The 17,791-nt window shown below is 41.4% G+C and overlaps 1 protein-coding gene across 1 annotated transcript in view; it reads right to left on the reverse strand.

Moving 5' to 3' along the window:
* Window positions 1-16,779, reverse strand: part of LRIG3 (leucine rich repeats and immunoglobulin like domains 3) — a 68,447-nt gene extending 51,668 nt beyond the window's left edge. The window contains exons 1-2 of the mRNA XM_060777550.2: window positions 16,433-16,779; window positions 714-785 (exon numbers count right to left, since the gene is read on the reverse strand). Of these exons, the coding sequence (XP_060633533.2) occupies window positions 714-785; window positions 16,433-16,602 (242 nt within the window). The 5' untranslated portion in view covers window positions 16,603-16,779. The remainder of the gene's footprint in view (window positions 1-713; window positions 786-16,432) is intronic.
* Window positions 16,780-17,791: the final 1,012 nt, after the last annotated feature.

A 17,791-nucleotide genomic window follows, 5' to 3' on the forward strand; every position in this document is an offset into this window, starting at 1 on the left:
CCGAAAGGTTGGCGGTTCAAATTTGGAGAGTGGATCAGGATGAGATCCCGCTGTTAAGCCCAGCTTCTGCCAGTTTGCAAACATGCAAATGTGAGTAGATCAATAGGTTCCGCTTCTGTGGGAAGGTAACAGTGCTCCATGCAATCATACTAGCCACATGACCTTGGCGGTGTCTACGGACAAAGCCGGCTCTTCAGCTTAGAAATGGAGAGGAGTACCACACACACCCAAGATTCGGACATAACCAGACTTATGTCAAGGGGAGCTTTATCTTTATCTTTAGAGATTTGAACCCTGCTCTCCCAGGGTCCTAGTCCAATATTTAACCATTACATCACATTGACATAATGCATTGTGTGTTAATGTTTATATGTGATTTATATTAATTGTATTGTTTTCGTTTATTGCTTTCTTGTTTTATTGATGTGTTTTTGGGTTTGGCCTCATGTAAGCCGCTCCAAGTCCCTTGGGGAGATGGTGGCGGGGTATAAAGATTTATTATTATTATTATTATTATTATTATTATTATTTCATTACAATATAGTTCATTTACTATACACTAGGATTCTCCTGCATTCCAGAGTATCCTTCATTATAGGCAGTGAGAAATTTTATGGTCATACAGAATTATAAACACTATTTTTTAAAATAAACACATTTAAAGAAGGCATGATATAATGCAGGAAGGGAAAGTAATAAAGGCATTCACTTACATTTCTTTCAAACCATGAAGGTGACTCAAAGAACTTGGCTTGATTGAAGACAATTTGTTGTGGCTTAGATCTCTAATGGATTAAAAATAAATAAAGAAATGTCATTTTCTTTCAATATCTGTACACAGGATGAGCATCTCGAATCTGGAATTCTGAAATCCTCTAAAACCCAACAACAACATCTGCTAATCACTTGCTTCTACCTTTAAGGCTGCACTCCTGTTTGTTCATTTTCAAGATGGAAGTGGGTAGCTGATGAGCTCCCCAGACATCTCCTGTACAGTATGTACCATTTTTTCTCTCCTTAATACTGGTATCAGGTTCCTTATATCCACATTCTCTCAGATCCCCAGTCCCCCTTCAGCCTCACATCTCATAAGCAATACCAGTAGCAATCAAATGAGAAGTGAGGCTGGAAAGAGATGTGAAGCTAGATGTTAAAAGAGGGAGAGATACAGGATCTATGAAATGATGAGAATCCAAATTTAATACTCAGCACAAATCCACGCCTTCTGCTACTTCGTAGATCTTCATGAATCTCTCTAGCCTCTCCAGACTTGGGCCCCATCTCCAAAATTTCTCATTATATCTATCTATCTATCTATCTATCTATCTATCTATCTAAGATGTGGGCAAACTTTGGCCCTCTAGGTGTTTTGGACATCAACCGGCTGTTAGGAATTGTGGGAGTTGAAGTCCAAAACATCTGGAGGGGCAATGTTTGCCAATGGCTGATATGCAGTATATGCAGATATGTCAAAGCTGGAAAACAAAACTCAAAGCACTTCTGGTACCAAGCATTTCAGATAAGGGATATTTGACTTGTATTAATAAACAAACAAGTCAGTTGAAGCAATAAACTTGACTAAACAATTAAATGAATCACATGCATTTTGATTTTGTCATCCTCCCCCTGAAACAACACTTCTATTTTCCCAATAGGACACATGACAACCTTCCATCTTAGTCAGAGGTAAGCAACACAAGGCCCTAAACATATGACTGGAGTGTAACTCCCATCAGTCCTAGTCAAATCAGTCAATGGTAAGTGATGATAGCAGAGGAAGCCCAACAAAATTTGGATAGCCACACGTTTTTCATTCTTGGTTTACTTTGTTGTATGAAATTTGCCATTCATGATCAAATATCTGTTGTATGAAAACTGGATATGAACTACTTCTATATTTGCTTAAACTGGTTTAATAAAACATTTCTTAAGACTGACACGGAAATAACTATGCAAGTCCTATACAGAATGTGAGTCACACCTTGAAAGTCTAGGGGGCCAAACTTGTTGTTACAGTCTAATGGCATCTGGCAAATCCGCCATAAAGCTGTTGCTCAATTTATGATTTTCATCTGGTAAGGCTGAATTCACAAAGTCTAGCTATACTGATGGCTGGGTGGCTTTCTTGCATTCACGTGTCTCTGCACCATTAATTCTCACACATAAAATGTTTAATGTGAACCATATGCGAGTACAAAAAAAGCCCCACTAAAAACAAAGTTTGAATAAATACTTCACCCTCAAGGCACCAACATATCACATTTAAATGGAACAACCTGATCTGCCACAGATGTGTAAGAGAATAAACCTGCTTCTGCATGCATATCTCCACTAAACAGACAAAGGTTAAATCCAGACTCAAAAAATATATTCATTCATATGAAGGGAAGCTGGTCCTAATTAAACAAAAGTCCATATGCATCACTCCAAGTATGACTATTACCCAATCCAGTCGTAGGTTTATACACTGGATCCCAGTGTAATATTGCTAAATAATTCTAAACCAAATAATTTAACAAGATTCATAAGGCGTTCTGAATTGTAAAATAGAGAAAGACCTTTATCTTGTCTCAAAGTCAAGTCAGTATTTGGCTGTAGATCAATGAGACTAGAACTGTGTTTCTCAACAAGGTTGGGACCCCTGGGGGAGGGTCAAAAGGGGGCATCAGAGGAATCGTGAAAGATCATCAGAAAACACAGTATTTTGTGTTGGTAATGGGGGTTCTGTGTGGGAAGTTTGGCCCAATTCTATTGTTGGTGGGATTCACAATGCTCTTTGATTATAGGTGAACTATAAATCCCAGCAACTACAACTCCCAAATGTCAAGTCTATTTTCCCCAAATTCCACCAGTGTTCACATTTGGATATATCAAGTATTTGTGCCAAGTTTGGTCCAGATCCATTATTGTTTGAGTCCACAGTGCTCTCTGGATGTAGGGCAACTACAACTCCCAAACTCAAGGTCAATGCCCACCAAACCCTTCCAGTATTTTCTGTTGGTCATGGGAGTTCTGTGTGCCAAGTCTGGTTCAATTCCATAGTTGGTGGAGTACTGAATGTTCTTTGATTTCAGGTGAACTATAAATCCCTGCAACTACAACTCCCAAATTACAAAATCAATCCCCTCCAACCCCACCAGTATTCAGATTTGGGCGTATCGAGTATTTGTGCCAAATTTAGTTCAGTGAATGAAAATATATTCTGTATATTGGATATATCCATTAAGTAGCAAAATTGCAGTTATGAAGCAACAACGAAAATAATGTTATGGTTGGGGGTCACCTCAACATGAAGAACTGTATAAGGGGTCATGGCATTAGAAAGGTTGAGAACCACTGGATTAGAAGAACTACATAAACACATCTCCAAAATATGATTAAGTCATGGTTGTTAAAGTCTAACACATTACCCTTCATCTAGCATCAGACAAGTATCAGGAATTATTTCAACAAAGAGCTTTCAACATTCTATTTAAAGAAAAAAAAACTTTGGCCTTTCTTCGTGTCACCTAAAAGTACTAAAATCTATTTTAAAAAATTGAAAAAGGAGGTGGCAAAGGAGGGAACACCCTTGAAAGATTTATTTAAAACATATTTGCCTTGGGACCTACCAGACAGTAACAGACGTGAGTAGATTTGTTCTGCTGGAATTATAACAGGGGGAGGGGGGAATCTGGCAGAGCCTTTAAACTATATAAAAAATCCTGCAATTACAACCACTGCTGTGCATGATCACTAAACTGGAGCCAGACACTTTCACTCTGAGCTCAAAACTCACCATCCATCTGGAGTCTATCAAGGCGATCGTAAGCACAACTTGCATTATGTTTCAGACTAAATGTGTGTTTTTTTGACACTGCTGCTTTCCATAGATTTTTCCATGCACTACACTGCCTTAAGAAGAAAAAAAAAGCAAGCATGTAAATAGCCTGGTTTTCTTAACTCACATTCAGAGGTTGATGATTCCCAATGTTTATAACATGCTTTTATTGCTCTGAAGCGCAAATCAGACAATTATTACCAGTCCTTTAATAGATCCGCCTTTTATATCTAATTTTTACGACTTCTAGAAACCTACAGGAGGGAAGGATTAGTCACTTGTATAGACATTCCTGCAACGACATAAAATTACAAGGAATGGGTTGGAAACTAAAATACATGGGATATGTTCTAAAATCAGTTTTGAAATTGTTTGTTGTGACATAATCTACATTTAAATGCACACATTTGTCTTTTTTTCTAAAAAAAAAAAAGGACTGACTGAATTTCTCATACAACTAGAAAATACTATGAACAAATCTCTCCTTATAATTTAGAAATAGAAGTTGGCATCGCTGAAGTGGTGGAAACACATTTTCCACTCCCAATTCCCTCCTCCTTTCCTTTTTAAACCGCAGTACATGGAAAGAAAAATCTCTACAGTGGTTTAAGCTCACTGGTAGCATTTTTTACATTATGAAATATAAAACTGCTATGGCTGACTGGCTGGTTGGACTTGGGGACTCCGAATACAAATTTCACCTTTAAAACTGAAGCACAGTACATGTATAAGAGGGGTTACGATGGGCATAAGGTACCCCACCCATTGGGAGCCATATGCATGGTTCACTACTACAATTTCACAAGAATATTATCTTGCTATTTTTGAAAGTTATTTCCCCTCACTTTTCCATAAGCTCTCTTCATTTACATCAGTTTTGTTTTTTTTACCAGGGACCACCTGACCAGGACCACTTTGACCAGGGACCACTCTCCAACATTTGTACCAAAAGGGTTACGAATCAGTTTTTGATCAACTTTAGATTCAGTTTGGTTATTTGGGGTGCTGATTCAGAAAATTGCATTGGACAGACCTCATCAGCTCTAGTTTCTGATACAGAACACAGGCCATCCAGTAGTCACCATATGCTCACCCACAGAAAACTGTATTCAATGATCTAGAGCTGATGTGGTCTATCCAATGCAATTTTCTGAATCAGCACCCCAAATAACCCCAGGGATAGGCCTAAAAACAAAGACACCAAGGCATCCCCACTTCCAGGCGCCACACAGAATAGCTCTGCTCAGGGGAAAGGATGAGGAAGAGGAGAAGAAGCAGTCAGGCTTGTTGTGTCTTTTGTAGATAGTCAGCCTCTTCCCTCCCAACATCCCCATGGCCTCTGCACTATAATAGGGTTTCACAAGATCAGTAGATCTTGTTGCAACTGTGTAGTAGCAGTGAAGCCACAGATCATGATTTAATTCTTTTGGGCCACTGGTGGTCCATGGACCAGAGGTTGGGAATCACTGATTTACATCATAGGGCATCAGTTTCGACCCGGAGGAACTACCCTGTATACTCATGTATAAGTCTACAAATTTTAGTTTGTTGTTTTACCATCCTTGTGGGAGGCTTCACTCATGTCCACGCACGGGGGAGCTGGAGCTGGCAGAGGGAGCTCATCCAGCTCTCCCTGGATCTGAACCGCTGACCTATAGGTCAGCAAGTCCTGCTGGCACAAAAGTTTGACTCATTGCATCACCGAGGGCTCCACACATAAAACTATTTTTCTTAACAAACTATGATCGGAGAAATATATGTAGCAGAAATGTAATTACTTTTGCCTTCGAAATCCTTGAATTGTGATGGTGTGGACATCCCAAAGTAGCCAGTGTTACCAGTATATTCAAGACTGGTGTTTACAAGGAACATGACTAACTTAAACATGAGTATAGATAATCACAGAACGAAAAAAAAATTATATGAGACTTAAAGCCTAACAAATTATTGTACAATGTGCTTCATCAGTTGCATGGATATAAACAGAACATATGGCCAGAGGTAGGTCAGAGGGAAATTAAATGCGGAAAGTATTGAGAGTGACAATATGAATAATTTATATGTATAAATCACTGAATCATTTGTATTGTGCTTCCAGAAACCTTCATCACAATTCAAACTTTTGGAGGTCAGGTGGAACATTTTTGTTGTTATCACTGTGTGCCTTTAAGTTGTTTCCATCTTATGATGGCTTGGTGGCCCTAAGGCAAACATATCACAGGGGTTGTTCTTGCCAAGATTCGTCCAGAGGGGGTTGCCTTTGCCTTTCTTTGAGCCTGAGAGAGTGTGACTTGCTCAAATTCACCCACTGGGTTTCAATGGCTGAGTGAGTATTTGAACCCTGGTCTTCGGAGTTGTATTCCAGTGCTCAAACCAATCTACCACACTGATTCATTTCATTAGGAAACATCTTAATGAACCCCAGCTCAGCAGCTGAAGAAACAACTCTATGCACATTGGATATATATAGAGAGGGATTAACAACCTAATCCTATACAAGTCTATTGAGAAATAAAATTCTCTTGAATGCAATGGGCCTTATCCTTAGCTAAGTAAATATAGGGCTCAGCTTAACTCAATGCAGGCCATTTAAGTCCAATCAATACTATCTTTCTTGGAAATGCCTAACATAAGGCCAATTTTAAAATGCAAATCTAGCAACAGCTTCTTAATCAATCCCCATTGGGCCTTTAGAGCTGCTAATTCAGCAGAAAAGAGGAAAGCTAAAAAACAAAGAGGTAGGCTATGGCTGTTTTAAGACATAGATCCAAAGTGACTCATAAATCAGCATGCTATGTTCAAATTTTAGTCTGGAAAATACTGAAGAACAGCTGTGAAAACTATCCCAACTTTTTTTTCCCTCTGGCAATTCTGGTAAGAACTAGAGGGTTTAGAAAATGTAAATAATGAGATGTAATACAAACATTAGCAGAAACCATCCTTTAGATTTCCCCCTCTGTCTCAGTGACAGCTTGAACATTCCTAGACAAACCCCGGTAAAATAATCTAGAATTCCAAAGAGAATTGAAAAAAGGGGGGAGAAAAACAGCCAAGATGTCTGGCAACAATTCAGATTTTCTCTTCCTCTCCCATCCTGGCTGCTAAACTTTAACCAAACAAGGCTAAGTTCTTAAAATGTAGAGTGTTTATGAGAGTTCTTAGCCTCCTATCCTATAAATGAAGCTGGGACTGTCAAGGTATTTGTTGATAAAGTATTACTAATGTCCACTAGTTCTGAAGAGTTTTGGTTTTATTTAAGTATGTGAATACCTCTTTACTCCGTGCCTATAAAGAAGCAGTGTTAAAATTAACCATTTTCCACCACCTGGAGACATTTGCTGTGTCAATCACAATTACAAGGGTCAACACAACCTATAAAGTTAACACATGTACAATCTTCCAAAAGCCAAATCAAAAATAGCAATTCAGCATTTTGAGTTACAGTTGTTGCTCCAACCGTGTAACCAAAATCCCAGTTATTTCAATCAAGAACGTCAAATTTGGGTGTGGGGTGGGAACTCCGCAGTCAAGGTATTCCATCCAGATGTTTATCAACGAAAAGTTTTCTTTTGTTTCTGACTATGAGTAGAATTAATGCAGTTTAACACCACTTTTAACTGAGGAGACCCGGGTAGCGCAAAGGGTTAAACCCTTATTTATTTATTTATTTATTTATTTATTTTCTGTATTTGTATACCGCCTTTCTCAGCCTATCGGTGACTCAAGGCGGTTTCCAACAAAACAATATACACAGTATCACAATACAATTTAAAAACATTACAATTACATAAACCACAACAGCAACCTTGTGCCGGCAGGACTGCTGACTGAAAGGTCAGTCATTCTAATCTAGGGAGTGGGGTAAGCTCCTGTCTGTCAACTCCAGCTTCTCATGGGGGGACATGAGAGAGGCCTCCCACAGGATGGCAAAAGATCTGGGCATCCATTTTGCAATTTCCTTGCAGACGGCTAATTCTCTCACACCAGAAGTGACTTGCAGGTTCTCAAGTCTCTCCTGACACACACACACACACAAAACACAAAACACTGCCATATCTCAATGCTATGGCATCCTGAAATCTGTACTTTGGTGAGGAACTAATAATCTTGGACAGAAAAGGCTAAAGGCCACATCAAACTGCAACTTCCATGATACCAAAGTGATTTCAAACTGCTTTAATTCTACAGTGTAGATGCATTCTAGAGCAGTGTTTCTCAAACTGTGTTCTTCCAGGTATTTTGAACTTCAATTCACAGAAATCCTAGCCAACTTGCCAGCTATTAGGAATTGTGGGAGCTAAAATCCAAAACATCTGGAGGAGCACAATTTGAGAAACACTGCTGTAGAAGAACCACAAAAAGCAAGCAAGCCTATGATCATATAAGGATTATTTAGCAGCTCTGCAGAAATACTTTCAATTCTGAACTCAGTTATTTGAAGTCATGTTACGTAACCCCTGATTTTTAAAAAATCCCTTTAGATTTAATACATTATTCTACTATTATTAAGCCCAGTCCTAAAAGATGTCCACTCAGAAATCACAATAAATGGATTAGGGTTAAAGAAAGTATTTTCACTGAACATCTTCCCTGACAAAATATTTTCGAAGGCTGAAAGGCAAGAGGCTTGAGCTGTTCCAAACATAGTAAAAGTTTTTTTTTGTTGTATAACATGTGGGCCTTCCAGTACATCCTTCAGCAAATATTTTAACAGCCTGACAGTATTCAAATCTGGGAAATAGCAATCTAGGCTGAGAATAACAACATGCCTTGTTTAGCTATTCTCTTGTAGCCACGGTGGGTGCCTTGTCTAAGAACAACAGGAGGCAATAGAAAAATGCCACATGTCTGCCTGCCTACTTTTTTTTCAAAAGGGAATGAAAAGCGAGTAATGAGCAGGCACTTCTAAAGGCATTTGACTCAAACAAAAGAAACATGTCACCGAATCGACCGGACCACATGGTCTGGTGACACCTACTCCCCATGCAAGGCTGTGAGTTTAAGAGCGAGTGACATAGCAGAGCAATGAGCGATCCCAGCAGGGCTCCTTACAAAAGGCCAAGTGCTTATTTATACAAGTGGAGCCCATTTTTCACACTTCTCTTGGAGAAACGGGAACGTACATAAGGACAATTTAAGTCTCTGGGGGAAATCCAATTAGAAAGCGTCCACTGGGCTAGGGAAGAGAACAACAACAACAAAAGGTCTGTTTGTTTTAGGAGGCACTACATTAAGTGTCACGGAGGCATCTTGTTGTGATTGCTGTTGACCCAGCAATTCGTCTTGAAAGGACAACTGTAAAAATAATCAGTTGTGTTTCTAAAGGTATTCTATATGGTTCAATGTGTACTTTTATACCAGAGCTTTCCAAACATTTAATGTTGGTGACACACTTTTTAGATTTTGTGAGATAATAATTCAGTTTTACTTTCTTTTTTTCATGTCAGGAGCAACTTGAGAAACTGCAAGTTGCTACTGGTGTGAGAAAATTGGCCGTCTGCAAAGACATTGCCCAGGGGACACCCGGATGTTTTGATCTTTTACCATCCTTGTGGGAGGCTTCTCTCATGTCCCCGCATGGGAAGCTGGAGCTGACAGAGGGAGCTTGTCCCCGCTCTCCCCAGATTCGAACCTTTGACCTGTCGGTCTTCTGTCCTGCCGGCTCAAGAGTTTAACACATATAAATTGTAATAATGAAAATGGGAACACAATATATCTCGTGGAAACCTTTCATTTATATATATTTAAGATATGATTGTTTATTTCACATAGACTCAGACGTTTTTGTGACACACCTACACACGGAGCATGGACAAGCTCCCTCTGTGAACTCCAGCTTCTCATGCGGGGACATGAGAGAAGCCTCCCACAAGGATGGTAAAAGATCAAAACATCCAGGCGTGTCCTGGGCAACGTCCTTGCAGACGGCCAATTCTCTAACACCAGAAGCAACTTGCAGTTTCTCAAGGTGCTCCTGACACACACACACAAAACCTCTACACACTATAGCCGACACACTAATGTCTCATGACACAAAATTTGGAAAGCTGTTTTATACCAGTAACTGGATATTTGTTAAAACTGCCTCAAATATTTTTATCATAATCCTATTCATTTCTCAATAAGTTTCACTTGAGTTCAATGTAGCTTACTTTCAGATAAGTGGAATCCCACACATGCCTAGCCATGCAATGGGATTCAACCCCTTTTAATAAATATTTGTTTAGATGTTGATTATAATCATCTTTTTAAAAAAAAAAAAAAAAAACCTATATTTACGGAAAACTTTTCCTATTTGGAAAAAAAAAATCAAGCAAAGCTAGGGTATCATTTTGAAATCTGCCAGTTTTCCCCAAAGCTTTCTACATTCCTCAAGTACCTGTAACATGTTTTTAACTGTCATGGTTTAATTGGTGCGGTTTCAGATTTGGTGTTTTATTTTGATTTTATTGTGGGTTGCCTGGAGAGCACTATTTAGCGGAAATGCAAGATTAAGTAAATAAATAAAGCATTTATGAAGCTATGCGGTTCTTTATGGTTGCAATTTACATTTACCTGGGAGTCAATACCCCTGATCTCTGTGGGATGTATGTACCTCTGAGTGGACATAGACCAAACTGTGCTGTAAATCATCCGCAGGCTGACACCCATATGTTGTGAATACAAGAGCCCACTTTTCCTCGGCAAGGAAGCATGACCTCCAGGGGAGGCAATTGAACGGAATTAGCTCCAACTAATTGAAAGACTTCCTGTTTACTTTAAAGTCCTTATCTCGGCTGTGGGTTTTGAAAGGCAATAGAACACTAATCAACTAACCCAGAAGTGATTCAAATAAGCACAAGATTAATAGCACTCACACTTTTCTAAAGTGTTTCAACTACTTCTTGACTTTTGCAAAACCAATCTTCTTATATCTTTGCCCAAAGGTGTCATTAAAAGATAGTAGATAGTAAAACTGCAGATACACTCTTTTCCCTCTCCAGGGCATTTTAGTAAGAGACTGAAATCCCAGTCTCAAAGAACAGATGTCCATTATATCACACTATGTTAATAAATAATCACAGGCACAAAAACAAGAAACCTTAACTTTTGAAAAGGTGTTCTTAGCATGCAGGAACCAGAACCATAAAAGGCCAACTTTAAGTAATCATTAGTGAAAAAGTTCAAATCTTAAAATTCCAGTTTTCAAGGAAAAACCAGTTTTCAAGGAATTTGGAAATGTCCAGCAACTCCTGCTTAAGAACTTGTCCCATCTCTCATGCAATCATTGCTAGGCTTCAGCTCCTACTATCCCCAAACAGCATTGCCAATGGTCAGAGCTTATGAGAACTGTAGTCAAAGAACATCTGGTACGGGATACAATGTTCATCTCTGCTGCAAATCACATAGTCAACATCCATTAGATTGGCAACATCCATCACATTGGCACAAAGCCAAGAGCCACATTTATTATTATTTTTGTTGCCTAATCACCACAATAGAATTTCAAAAGATTTTACTACTGTTCCTCAATCTCTACGCAGTTAAATGACTTCAATTGTTATGACTCCATTGTAAGGGACAGAGATTCTTAATTTCATGATGTATTTCCGTTTCTCTACCAGAGAGCCCTAGAGCCTCAAAAAAACTACCAAATCCAAATTTCTGGAGGATGCAACCATAATAATTAGTGGTATCGAAAGTGCCATAATTATGTAATGTGAAGCTAGTCCTCAAAGTTTTTCACACAACATGATGACAGCACTATGACTCCACTTCATGTGCCAAGGCAGCTTCTTAAGGAAACGTAGGGTTGGCATTTTGGCACTTGGTTAAGAATGTTAAATACTGTATTTGTCCCTAAACTACAATTTCTATTATTCCACAGCATGGAACCATGGCAGTTAATCTGGAATTATCCCGTTATCACTGTTTAATTTGGAAATGTGTACTATTTCTAAACAATGTTTCTGGCTGATTTTTCAAATGTCAGGCAAATCCTGTCCAACAGTTGTTCTTCATTTTAGACACCGTACAGCATTTATGCCAGATGATAAAGATTTGGAAAATATGGGCCTCTTCCTGCATGGCAAGCACACATAACATACGGATATCACCACATGTGATTTTGCCACATGTGACAGTAGTATCTCAATTTTTTCCTCTTGCTCGGATAAAGAAGCTGCAGGTAGAGAAGCAGCAGTCTAGCCAGCTCTCCGGAGTCTAAACAAGTTTACTACTTTGGACTGCAATGCCCACAAGCAGTCCAACTCCTTCGTTCCCCCTGCCAGCATGACCACTGTTTATAGAAAAGTAGTGGCTCAAAAAGCAGAAATTTTTGAAGTGGTACTCATGCCATTCACTTGTCTTTTCTTGTTCTGGATGGCAAAGTAACCATGTTTTGGCCCACTGGATGTTGCCTGTTGACAACTACTATGAGTCTAAGGAAGTATTGCCAATAGTGAGGAAATCTAGGGACAATATCTGGAAGACGTCACTTCAAGAACAAGGCTACGTAAACTAATCAAGTAGAGGTTGGCCCACTGCTGCCTCTCCTTGGCTACTTGCCATCTTTGTTTTCCAGGAACTCACAGCCTATATAGTTGGATCAATTGTGAGGAACTCCCCCTTGGCCTAGAGTTGGATAGTGGTTTCCATGATCCATTATAGGGCTACAACTGCTATGTCAGTGTCTTGGGATTTGCAGTTTAGGAAGGGATGTTTAGAATTTTCAGCCAGAGAACTCTATAATGTCCTCCAAATTACAACACCCATGGTTCTGTAGGATGTAGCCATGGCTGTTCAAATGGAAGCACAGCACTATAGTATAGTGGTTTGAACATTGGACTATGATTCAAAAGAACACACTCTGAATCCCTCTCAGGAATGGAAACCCAATTAGTAACCTTGGGCAAGTCACACTCTCTCAACCTCAAAGTAATACAAAGGCTAGCCACTGCTGAACAATTATCACCAAGAAAACATTGTGATTGATCCACCTTAGTGTTGCTATAAAATGGAAACCATTTGAAGAACAGCAAACTATTATGTGTCTGTTGTGCACCAGGACTAATAATAATAATAATAATAATAATAATAATAATAATAATCTTTTTTTATACCCTGCCACCATCTCCCGGAAGGACTCGGGAGGCTCCCAAAGCACTCAAAGGTGCAAACACACAAAATACAAAAGTTCAATGACAGTAACACAAAAGCAGTAACAACCAACATAAACATCATAACCCCCTCCCCCTTGCTAAGATCAGTAAAATGCAACAAGAACTACAGATATAGAACAACTGAAATCAATCAACTAATGTCAGTGGGGATGTGAATCCACACAGGGTTTTAATCTCACTTTTAAAGGCAGTATCTCCCCGAGATAGGTTTAGCACCCTGGATTGTTGATTATTGTCACTGTGAGCGTTCAAGTCATTTCCAACGTATGGCAAAACGATCATGGATTTTTCTTAATGGGATTTGTTCAGAGGACCATTTGCCATTGTCTCCCTCTGAGGATGAGAGAGCATGACTTCCTCAAGATCACAATAATTTCAAATTAACAAGATCCATTGTTCCAATGACATAGAAGCAGCCACTGCCCTAGCCCCAACTTCAATGTCCATGTCCCCCCACATTTATCATTGCTTCCAAATGCCAACCCCGCTGGCTCATTTCCACTCTTTCTCCAAAGGTTTCTTGCCTTTCCATCCCATCCTGATGGAAGGCTGACAGCGACATGTCCCCAGGCCCTAAGAGGTGTAGAAATTGACACAAATCTTAGCTGGGACCCATTCAAACTACAGAATTATACCATAATGATGCCGCTTTAAGTGCCATCCCAGGGTCTATAGTTCAGTGAGACGCTGGACCTCAACAACCCTTCCTAAACTGCCAGTTGCAGAATGGAATCATGGCAGTTCAGGTGGTACGATACCACTATAACTTTTAATCCCTGTCATCCCAAGGATCCCAGCCATGGAAACCCAATGGTAACCTTGCGCAAGTCACACTCTCTCAACCTCAGAGTAACACAAAGGGCCAAGATGACAGAAAATGGAAACCATATGAAGACACACAACAACAAATTACTATATGCCTGTTGTACTCCAGAACTCATGTCAGAGCAGTGGTTTTCAACCTGTGGGTCCCCAGATGTTTTGGCCTTCAGCTCCCAGAAATCCTAACAGCTGGTAGACTGGCTGGGATTTCTGGGACCCACAGGTTGAGAACCACTGTTGTAGAGTCATTGGAAGAGACTACATCAACCCCTTGCCATGTTAATAAAACACCATCAAAGAACTCCCAACAGATGGCCAGCTACCCTTCTGTGATGAGGCCCCAAGAAATCAAGTAGGCCAGTTTTGCTGCATCCCTACCACTCTGAATGGCAAAGGTGGCTTTGATCGTCCCTTCCAGCTGCCAAACTGTGGGTGCACTTACACTGGAGAATGAATACAGTTTGACACCACTTTCGCTACTATGGCTCAATGCCATGGGAAGATTGGAGTTATTCTAACAAAGCTGTTGTAAGTTTTTTTGGGCTGTACGGCCATCTTCCAAAAGCATTCTCTCCTGATGTTTCACCTGCATCTATGGCAGGCATCCTCAGAGGTTGTGAGGCCACAACCTCTGAGGATGCCTGCCATAGATGCAGGCAAAACATCAGGAGAGAATGCTTCTAGAACATGGCCATATAGCCCAAAAAACCTACAACAACCCAGTGATTCTAGCCATGAAAGCCTTCAACAATACAGAATGTAAAATATCTTGCTTTAAATGAGAACTAACTGTGTGTATTCATGTTGTGAGGTCACAACATCTGAGGATGCCTGCCATAGATGCAGGCAAAATGTCAAGAGAGAACACTTTCTGAAACATGGCCATACAGCCTAAAAAGTTTACAGAAACTCAGTGACTGAGGCCCTGAAAGCCTTCGACAATACAATGTTTTGGCAAGATCTTTCACCTTCTCTACTCAAAGAAGGCAGGGGCCTTACTAAACTGCAACTCCCAAGGTTCCTTAGCACATTAAATTTGTGTCAAAATGCATTGATTCTACAGAGGGTGCCCATATAATAATAATAATAATAACTTTAATTTTATACCCCCCAACCATCTCCTCTAGGGGACTCAGGGCGGCTTACAAGGGACAAGCCCAAAATTACAAGTAGAACGCACACAAAAAACAAAGGACAAGTGTCCTTTGTCCCACTCTGGTCATTCCACAGATATATAAACCCTTTTTCCTAGTTCCAACAGACCTCACTACCTCTGAGGATGCTTGCCATAGATGCAGCCGAAACGTCAGGAGAAAATGCCTTTAGAACATGGCCATATAGCCCGAAAAAAACGTACAACAACCCAGTGACTCTGGCCATGAAAGCCTTCGACGACACACAAAAAACATTTAACCGATTAAAAACATCAAATAAACACAACAATTGTTGCCTATCCATTCTCTCCTGTGAAGGTGACACGTCCAGGCAGGCACATGTGCTCAGGCTGCAGGCATCCTCCAGCTGTTTGGGCCTCCAACTCCCAGAGGCCATAACGAGCTTGTTCCAATTCTAAAATCACAACAGCAAAACAGCAGAGAGGAAACAACCAGGCACATCTTAACACCTCTCAACAAAAGATTTTCCCAGGCTCAGCCAGGCCTTCAAATGCTAATGAAGGTGGTCAGTTGAAACATTCACACCTAGCTCCAGCAGAGAAGAGCTCTTTGCCCCACCCCAGCCATTCCACAGATATATAAACCCATTGTTCTAATTCCAACAGACCTCACTACCTCTGAGGATGCTTGCCATAGATGCAGGCGAAACATCAGGAGAAATGCCTCTAGAACATGGCCCTATAGCCTGAAAAAACCCACAAGAACCTACTTGTTCCAATTGTCAGGACTTCTGGGAGTTGAAGGCCCAAACAGCTGGAGGGCTTCAGTTTGAGGATGCCTAGAATCAGAGATTAGGAAAAGTGTCCTCAAAGCCTGGGAACTCTTTTCCTTACCCTCTGGCTGAGGCCTCCATTCAAAAAGATTGAATCTGTGTACTATTCTCTGGTGATCCATGCAATCATGCTGGCCACATGCTGGAGGTGTCTACAGACAACGCTGGCTCTTTGGCTTAGATATGGAGAGGAGCACCAACCCCCAGAGTCAGACAGGACTGGACTTAATGTCAGGGGAAATACTTTACCTTTACTACCTACTATTCCCCATGTTCCATTAGTCCAGGTATGGGCAAATTTGGGCCCTCCCTCCAGGTGTTTTGGACTTCAACTCCCACCATTCCTAACAGCTCAGCCCCCTTCCTTTTGCCCCTCAGCCGCTTAAGCGGCTGAGGGGCAAAAGGAAGGGGGCTGAGCTGTTAGGAATGGTGGGAGTTGAAGTCCAAAACACCTGGAGGGAGGGCCCAAGTTTGACTATGCCTGCTTTACTCCATCAGCACAGACACAAAAAAATCACTGCTGTGTTGCCCTTTCCTAGGTGCGCATGGCGTGAGTTGCCAACAGCGCCCCCTAGCGCCGGTGAAAAAGGAGCAACCCTCAACATTCCAAAACTCAAGCGGGACTCCAACCAAGGCTCTCGCTTTCTTTCTTTCTTTCTTTCCTTCCCTCCGGTCTACTCACAGCTCCACGGCCCACTCCGGGATGGGCTGGGGCGCTCGGCTCAGCTGGAGGCGGCTGCAGTCCACCAGTTCCCCCGAGCAGCGGCAGGGCGCCGGGCATTCGCGCTTGGCCAGCCCCGAAGACAAGAGGCTGCGGGAAAGTAAGCCAAAGAGGAGCAGCAAGGAGCCCATGGCTGCTTTGGGAGCGGAGTTCCTTCTTGTTCTTGTTCTTCTTCTTCTCCCGCTTGGTTGGTCTTCAAGGCGCCTGGAAGCTGCCCGCCATGCCCTCCCTCCTTCCTCCGACCGACTCCAGACGCTCCGCCAAACTTTCCGACGCCGCTACTCCTCTTCCCTCCTCCTCTCCCTCCTCCTCAGCTCCGCCCGCCCCTGGACCATGTGATAACAACAACACGGAGGGGTTGGCGGGCAGAAAGGGTCCCTGCAAGCTGGGAAGGAAGGGAAAGGGGCTAAGCCTTGGCACCTTGGATAGAGCAGGGGTCTGCACTGTCGAAACCATGCAGTTTGACACCGTTTTAACTGCGGTGGCTCATTGCTGCGTGGTTTTGGTGAGACATCAGCACACTCTGGCAGAGAAAGCTTCAAGCCCAAGCATTCAACAAACTTAAACTTTTTTCTCTAGTGTGGCATCCATTTCATCACACTAATAATAATAATAATAATAATAATAATAATAATAATACAAACTTAATAATAATAATAATAATAATAATAATATACAAACCCCGCTACCATCTCCCCAAGGGACTCTGTGCAGCTTACATGAGGCCAAGCCTACAACACATCAATAAACAGAAGCAATAACAATAAATCAATACAAAACAATGTATTGTCGAAGGCTTTCGTGGCTAGAATCACTAGGTTCTTGTGGGTTTTTTCGGGCTATATGGCCATGTTCTGGAGGCATTTTCTCCTGACGTTTCACCTGCATCTATGGCAAGCATCCTCAGAGGTAGCTAAGGATGCTTGCCATAGATGCAGGTGGAACATCAGGAGAAAATGCCTCTAGAACATGGCCATATAGCCCGAAAAAACCCACAAGAACCTAGTGATTCTAGCCACGAAAGCCTTCGACAATACTCCAGCTTGGTTCCAAAGTCGAGGGGCCACCACCGAGAAGGCCCTCTCTCTCGTCCCCACCAATCGTGCTTGCGATGCAGGTGGGAGCGTGAGTAGGGCCTCTCCAGATGATCGAAGTGATCATGTGGGTTCGTATACAGAAATGCGGTCACGCAGGTAGGCGGGTCCCAAACCGTTTAGGGCTTTGTAGGTAAGAACCTGCATCTTGAATTGGGACTGGAAAATGAATGGCGGCCAGTGGAGCTCCTTAAACAGGAGGGTTGACCGCTCCCTGCAAGAAACA

Source organism: Anolis sagrei, chromosome 5 (assembly GCF_037176765.1).
Source record: "Anolis sagrei isolate rAnoSag1 chromosome 5, rAnoSag1.mat, whole genome shotgun sequence".
Lineage (NCBI taxonomy): Eukaryota > Metazoa > Chordata > Lepidosauria > Squamata > Dactyloidae > Anolis > Anolis sagrei.